The sequence below is a fragment of the Malaya genurostris genome, chromosome 2 (genome assembly GCF_030247185.1).
Source record: "Malaya genurostris strain Urasoe2022 chromosome 2, Malgen_1.1, whole genome shotgun sequence".
Lineage (NCBI taxonomy): Eukaryota > Metazoa > Arthropoda > Insecta > Diptera > Culicidae > Malaya > Malaya genurostris.
This window is the reverse complement of record NC_080571.1, coordinates 263,012,173-263,020,112: the sequence shown is the minus strand read 5'-3', so window position 1 is coordinate 263,020,112 and position 7,940 is coordinate 263,012,173. Positions and strand designations below refer to the sequence as shown.

At 34.7% G+C, this 7,940-nt stretch overlaps 1 protein-coding gene across 1 annotated transcript; it reads right to left on the bottom strand.

Moving 5' to 3' along the window:
* Positions 1-3,238: 3,238 nt before the first annotated feature.
* LOC131429779 (uncharacterized) lies at positions 3,239-5,220 on the bottom strand. Its single transcript, XM_058594119.1, has 3 exons — positions 4,928-5,220; positions 4,488-4,649; positions 3,239-4,426 (listed from the first exon to the last, which is right to left on the bottom strand). The coding sequence occupies exons 1-3, from the start codon at positions 4,992-4,994 to the stop codon at positions 4,200-4,202; spliced, it is 456 nt and encodes a 151-aa protein (XP_058450102.1). The 5' UTR covers positions 4,995-5,220; the 3' UTR covers positions 3,239-4,199.
* Between the last annotated feature and the right edge of the window lie 2,720 nt (positions 5,221-7,940).

Below are 7,940 nucleotides of genomic sequence, written 5' to 3'. Positions count from 1 at the left end.
AACGAGAGAGAGAAAAGTAGAAACTTATGAATAGTTACACTCCGCTAGTTCGCTAACAGCTCCAGGTAAAAATAGTGAGAAACTTATGAGCTAAATAAAATCTGGCATTCTGGTTATTGACTTAGAATAACAATGTTGTGTTTTTCAATTACAGTTCCGAAAAGGACTACTCGAGAGATGACACCTAGATCTCTGCAACCAAATTGAAATAGCCATTAAAACAGCATACGAAGAACCGCAACCGCAAAATTAGAAGAAAATAAAAACATGCCCCATGATCTTTTTGAACTATACAAAAACTAAATTCAAAAGACATGTAAGACAAAATAGTATTAAAATCTTCAATCGATTTTCAAATTTTATTTCGCGAAGCATACACTTCGTGCTCAGAAACTGACCGCGACCGTGAATACGTTTCATTCATACCGGAATTTTCAAACACCATTTTTGTAAAACATCTTTCTGAAATTAACATTTCAGCTGCATTGAAAATCATAAACGCTTCAAAAGGACTTGGACCTGAAAGAATCAGGCCCGTACCCCAGATTTCGTTTCGGGAGGGGCCTAAAGATTCTCGGTGGGCCTTTTACGGGTGTTTTTAACAGACACTTTAAACTTTTCCACTGAAACTGTTATTGTATTACATTTCTTTACGTTTACTGTCTTGTTATTTCTGCAAACCATGTCTTAGGCCTTCTAAATAATTATATATCTGTTTTTGATTTCGGGAGGGGCCCGAATCAGGTGTAAAATCTGACATTCAAAACTACCGTAGATAAGCTATTATCTCATGCATTCCAAAGAAAAAATTGTAATTGAAAGGCTCTTTCAACAACAGAAAAATGTAACAAAAAAAACAGCATGATTTTATCAAAAACCGCAACAAACCTTCTATAATTTGTTACTTTCAGTCCGAATGCAATAGACTTTGGCAACCATGTTGAATCTACTTACACCGACTCTATCGGAGCATTCGATTGTATCGACATATCAATACTATTACACACACTAAAAATATATGACATAGAAAGCAGACTATTAAAATGGATCTAATCATTCTCAACGTTACGTGTACAAGTAGCTCACTTTCTCAATAAACTCCGTAAATTAAACTGGACCGCATTTTCTCTTCCATCATATGAAGCACGCTGAATGCTCATCAATATACAAACACGAATTAGCAAGGCTTTATTTTATCAACGACACTACGTTCAACGTGTTCAATCTTTTTCACTATTATTTCAATTGAATTTTGATATGTCAGGCCGCCAATTGTGAACCGGAAAACTATTTTTAGAAAAATATAATAGAACTAATTATGCATTAGTATATAAGTAAAACGTTGCAAATTATTTATATATACACACTTAGAAAAAATCGTGTTAATTCACTCTTCTATATATACACATGAAAGAATAATAAAATATAAACTGAATATAAATTTTCAGGAAAATCAAAATATTGGTAGAAACTTGATTAGTAACACATGGGCTGAAAAGTCCCAGGGCTAACACAGAGAATATGATTTTTTGGTTCAAATTTAACTTTATTCATCAACGTAATCTCCATCATTTCAATACCACTCTAACATTTCAATACCACTTTTGTAGAACGATTTACCTTTTGCCTCAGTTTCAGCGTTAACCTCTTTATTCGAAATCTCTTACCGGCGAGCATTTTTTTCAGCTCTGCGAACAGCCAGTAGTCGCTGGGAGCCAAATCAGACGAATACGGTGGATGTGGGAGTAGTTCGAAGTTCAATTCGTGTAGTTTTGCCATTCTTTTGATTGTCTTGTGACACGGTGCGTTGTCTTGATAAAACAAAACAAATTTTCATTGCTATATGCGATCGTTTCTTTGCATTTTCAACCTTTAAACGCTCCAATAATGCTATATAATATTCACTGATAATGGCATTTTCTTTTTCAAGATAGTAGATAAACACCATGCACATCCCAAAATACCGATGCCATAACCTTTCCAGCCGCTTGTTTTGCTGTTGTTTTTTCAATGTTTCAAATTTGCTTGTTATTATACTTACAATTTTTGAAAAAATATTTTTAATTTCTCGAATTTTTTTGTCATACTCCAAACTATTAATTCTACTTTCCACTTCTGTCCTGGCGATAAATAAGTATATTTATTGTGGTGTTTATTTCATGCACCGTACTTTCGGTTCGTAATTTCATCTCCGGAGATACTCGTGGAGATGCAATGATACCCGCGATTTCCAGAAAAAAAACGAGTATAGGACTAACATTCCTTTCCTTCTTCTATAGCACAGTCCTTGGTCGTGGCCGACGTCATTGTTGACCATTTAATCACTTAAAGAGATCTTTGTGTATTTTCACTCACTCGATCAATCACGAAGTGCAACTACGGACAATCTACTCCAGCTCTTGTTTTCGATTCGTACGCATTTTTTTGTATAAGAAATATATCTGTACTCACTTCATTTGTGTACATAACAACTCGGTTGAATGGTCTGGAATTAGATTCAAAACTCAGCCCGACTTCCAAATGGTTTTAAAATCTGATTTGAAAACCGCTCTGAGTTCTAAATCGAATTCCAGACGATCTATAGCTGAGAAATACGACAAATTGCTTATTTGGTTGTTTCTAGTGGTGTTTCGACAGCAGAATGCTGGAGAAACTCTCCTCATGGTGAGATGTATGTTATTTTTAGGATCCATCAGGATTTAAAAAGAATGGAGACATACGTAAGCAAAACAAATGAAAATTAATTTTAGACACCACGTTCGACAACAACTTTATGCCCTTTTCGTAGTTCAAAATTCGCATCAAACGAGTAAAAATAAAACCAGCATTTGACTGGTTCGAGTTCGAGGAAAATGCTCCGAACAGTGTTCACTATCGCAGAGAATTCCACAATTTGGTCCTTGTGAATGCCAAAAGTTAATCCCGTACAACATTTTGATAGTTTCTTTTATTAGAATACACAAATCCGAAATGGAATAATCAACCTTAAAATTCTGTAGGTTGCTGTATTGTTATGGCCGTTGGAACCGCCCATTTGTGAAAAAGCCACAAAAGAAACCGCGTAAAAAGAAAGCTCTTAACCAAAACTGATTCAGTATGGAATCAATCGGAAATGTGAGCAGATCTGATACGGGACGTTCGTAGTGTCAGTTTCGAAATTTTTTTCACGTTTAGGTATGTCTTTTTCTTTGATTATAAAGAACTACACAAATTATTTCGTAATATTTATTTGTATGTCGATATGTTTTATGTTACTAATCCGTACTTTAGCGTAGGCACATCGTTTCAAATTCTAGTATTGAAGAAGAGGAAAGCTTGCACAATTCACACAATCGATTAACTAATGATATTCGGAGGTGTGAAGGAAGCGTGCCAGTTTTATTCGTATTCACGTCATCCAGTTATGTCTCTGACATTACCCACCTGCCTTTTTTTTTAATCTTAGTGATCTTTTGATCGAAATACCGAATGTGGGTGTATGTGATTCGAGAACTTTACGAATGTTTACGAATTGATTTATTTTGAAGAAAAATAAAACATTTTATTGGTGTACAAAAATCTGCATATAATTCCAGACAAATTTGAGTAGTGTTTCTATCTGATTTAAACCATCCTCTCGAGTTTATCATTTTGAAAAGATTTCTGAGCTAATAAAGCTTTTAAACATATTTTTTCAATCTAAAGGTCGAAAAATACGAATGTAAAATATTCTATCAACAAATAGTTTTTCTTCAGCCGGATATGACCGATAAATATTGAACAGCTAACCAGACAAAGAACATTTATTCTCTGGACTGCATCGTTTTGTGCTTTCCTTAAAATGCATTTTATTTCGTTAGCACTTTGATAAATGCACTACAATACATATATACATTTATTGCTTATTGAATCTAAAATAAAAGCTCCGACTTTGATATTCTTTAAAATTAGGTAAAATGCCTAACATTACTCTAGGACGGACTATGTGACGTATTAAGATCTCTTACAATTAATTTATTTTGATTTCACTTTTCTGTTAATCTCTTAACAGTCAATAAGGCTAACTTTGTAACGTGCAAGTTCAAGTACAGGTCAGTTATAGCTAAGAAGGCACATAATCATGGAATGATAAGTGAAAACATTTATAGAGATTACAGAGGTATTTAAGGATATCAGCTATTGGATTGTGTTCAATAGAACCTAAGAGAGATTGGAAGCCCTTAAAATACACGATACAAAATAAAACCTATAATTGCCAGACTCAGCACAGAAGCAAACTGCGGCGCAAATTGAGAAGCTGCGTTGCATCCATCCTTGCTATTGCAGGTGCAATATTCCATAAAAATGTTGTAAGTTCCACTTCGCATCAAACAAAAGCGTTCATCTCCCTCAATACCAGGTTCTCCCATGAAGGCACAGCTTCGGAAGTAGCGCCATTCACCGTGAACTGAAATAAATTGGATCGATTGGTTAATTTTTATCAAAAAACAATACCATTTAGAGTGTACCTTTCTGTCGAATCTTTCTACACATTGTAGCTCTCACACCAGGTAAATGTTCCTTCGGTTCTACCTGCCTGCAGTCTGTTATCTGAAGAGTACTGTTGTCGAAAGGATCCGAACACTTTGGATCCGAGTCCGATCTGCATTCCCAACACTTAATACCTAAGACTGTAAAAAAAGATATTTATTGATTTAGCTCATCAGCCCATCAAAGCGAGTCATTGATGCTGATCGAACAAGTCGCCATTATCAACAATCGTAGCGTAGTTGGCAGATGTATTTGGAACTATTCAAACATTAGTTTGAAAAAGCTTTCCACAAATGGCTTGAAAATAAAATTAAACCAAAAAGATCTTGCAAGCTTGTTCGAATTTAAGGTCCATCACCAACGCCTCAATTGATACGTGATCGAATGATCACCATCGTCATCAACATCATATACACACCCATTTGTACGGTAAAGGTGATGAACACCACTCCAAGCACAAGCAAATAGATCGAATTATGTGCCATTTTCACCGGAAACTCAATTAATTTTTACCAACGAACACAGTTTCCAGAATTTGGAACCTCCGGACGAAACAGCAAAACACTAAAAGCTAAACTTCAAACACCAATTGCAGACGAAGCAAACAATCATACACACGATATACCAAACGAACGGCGTTAATGATCATGTCGCTTATGTCGAATGGTACGCTATAAACCAAACGTCAAAAAATTAACTGCATTCGTTCGATCGTGTGCGTACGTAGTATAGGAAAGCAAAGCCAATGACAAAATGCCGCGCCCTTCTACAACATCAACAGGTAGGTATAGTTGAAATCATGCTAATTTATATCTTGCACGAATGGTTCGTGTCTTGTCTTTATACACTCTCGGCGCAATCCGCCCGGATTAGGGTTGAATTATTTTTATTTCTACGTTGAAAGTATAAGAAGAGCAAATATGAGCTTGGAATGATGTTGTTAGGAAGACACAAGCGACTCGAAAGAAAGGGTTATTTGTGTTGAACATCTACTTAATTTCGAGAAAACTTTTGCGCAGTTACTCAATTCCGAGATAATTCATCTGTATTAGAATTTAAAGTGTTCGACACCAGATAACGGGAAAGTAAAGATCAAAATTGAATGGGTGAGTGAAAAAAAGCTCCTTTTGATAACAATTTCATAACTCAGATTTGAATCAACAATAACACATTTTATTTATTTTCTCATCAAGCGATTTTCCGTGTTTCGATGTTTCACTTCGTATTTCGAAAAGCAGCTGTTCTCTGGATTGAAATTACATATTATCGGTATATTTTATCTAAGTTATTCAAAAAACGCTGGTATCAAATTGAAATACTAAATGCAAAAGTGCAATTTTATTTCGAAAACCCGTTTAAGTATATTAAAATACAAAATACGGAGAAAAATAGTAAGTGCAAAACCGGACACTAATTTTGCAATACAAAAATCATTTAAAAAAACATATTTTTTGGAAGTAGCGGACAAAAAAAACAATGCAAAACCCGGATAAAAACTCAGCCGGTTATTCCGAAACAAACAATTTTATCTGATTCTTGATTCAAAGTTATTTTGCCGACTGCCGCTACGGGTGAAGCATGGTTTGCTAGTTCAACACGGGCGGCCAGATCCACTGGATATTTTGTGACATTAGTGATAAAATTTTAATATTGTGGAATTAAATGAAATTTATTATGTTTTAAAGCGATTAACTATATTCCACTAAAAGCTCTAAAATGTAATTTATCATTAAGATGTTTAAGAGCCCACTTTATTTGATTACGAACAACCCAATAATTCTTTTTCGGACAGCTATTCTAAATTAGAACCAGTTGTCGCTTGCGGTTAGGGGTTTCATTGCCTCTTGAACGCAATGAACCCGAAAGGACACGTCTGTATTATTAAAATAAAGGTAAACGATATGATTTCAACACGGTTGGTTAAACATCGAAAAAACTTACATCATCCGATAATGAAAAGTAAAATATGAAACAGTGTAGGTCATTATCAAGCGGACAATGGATATCTGGCAGTGTTGAATGAGAAAATAGCCTGCCTTTACTTAATTTTTGTACTTTTTAGTAGAATTCAATTTACAGTACTTGTTGTTATGTGTTATTTCTATTATTTACTGCATGAACATAATTTTGACGTAGAACCACAGACTAACAGACATGACAGTATGAGTAAATTCTAATAAAAAATATTTTTCGTGATGCACTAGTTCCACCTATATTGTACTGCGCGAACTATTTACTATCTGTACACCCCTTGTGTTATGTAAAAGTTTTTTTACTAGTTGGTTTCCCCTCGTTTGTCAACACCGATCAGCTGCTTGCAGGGATGCCTGATTTCATCAAAATATTTGAAAATGAATCGTCACAATGATTTATTGGATTACGTTGATAATATATTTAACTTTTTCTTGATGTTGGAGGGTAACCATTTATTCGACTCAAATTTGTTCATCTAGACTATTTTTTATTGTGTTGGTAGTTTTCACCCGAAATTAAGTGGCGGCAGACCAGAAGCAAGTAAATATTGTAACAAAACGGGTTCGATTTTTTATTGAGTTGGAGGATGAGAAGTAGGCGCAATTATGTATATAGTTTAGGCAATATCAAAGATAAACTCAAGATAGAGTAGTCTGCGATTTCTTAGGTATCATTTGAATAGGACCCCTCGATGAGCTCGGTTCACTGTCAATTTGAGTATTTTGAAGCAAAACAACAAGTGTCTGATCACTAGATGCGTCGTAACTATGACAATGATTGTTTATGTTTGGAAAAATATCAAGTTACAGTATGAACGATATTGAGAAATTTCGCTTTATATCAGTGATTCTTAGAATAAGAAAGTGAAAACTACTTAGAACCATTGTCTAGAATTTATTTAGTTTGTTATAGCCTCATCCCATGAAGCATCAGTTGTGGCAAGAAATCATTATATGCTGAATGTAAACATATGTGTGCTTCCTTTCTAACTTGTATTGTTTCCATGGCATTTTGTCGGAACTAGTCGACGTTTGTTAACGGAGGGTCAATAAAATTACATTATTACTGAACCAACTGGTTCACGATTACTGACCCAACATTTTCCAATGAAACGTATGGAACATTGTAATCTTCAGTTTATCTTTGGCAATATGTATTAAATCTGTATCCTGCATGAAATTCGCATGGACGTATACAAATCAATACATTACAGGTAATTCTGTATGAATGGCAACTCTGTTGGTAAATGAAAAAAATAAAGACAGTCTAGATGACAGACATGATGTTTTTGATAGGGTAACGTGGCGCCATCATGACACATGTGAGTACTGTCCCAAATAATGGAATATTCGAAATGACCGTTAAAATGATTGAAGAATCAAATTTGAGTGTCCTGTCTGTTAGTCTGTGGTAGAACTACGTCTTTACTAATCTTAATAATCTTAATTACGACTAAC

Excerpts from the sequence above, each read along its gene's own strand:
- LOC131429779 (XM_058594119.1), bottom strand. The coding sequence starts at position 4,994 with ATGGCACATAATTCGATCTATTTGCTTGTGCTTGGAGTGGTGTTCATC. Across the intron at positions 4,650-4,927 it reads CACCTTTACCGTACAAATGG|TCTTAGGTATTAAGTGTTGG; the intron begins GTGTGTATATGA and ends CTTTTTTTACAG. Across the intron at positions 4,427-4,487 it reads TAGAAAGATTCGACAGAAAG|TTCACGGTGAATGGCGCTAC; the intron begins GTACACTCTAAA and ends AATTTATTTCAG.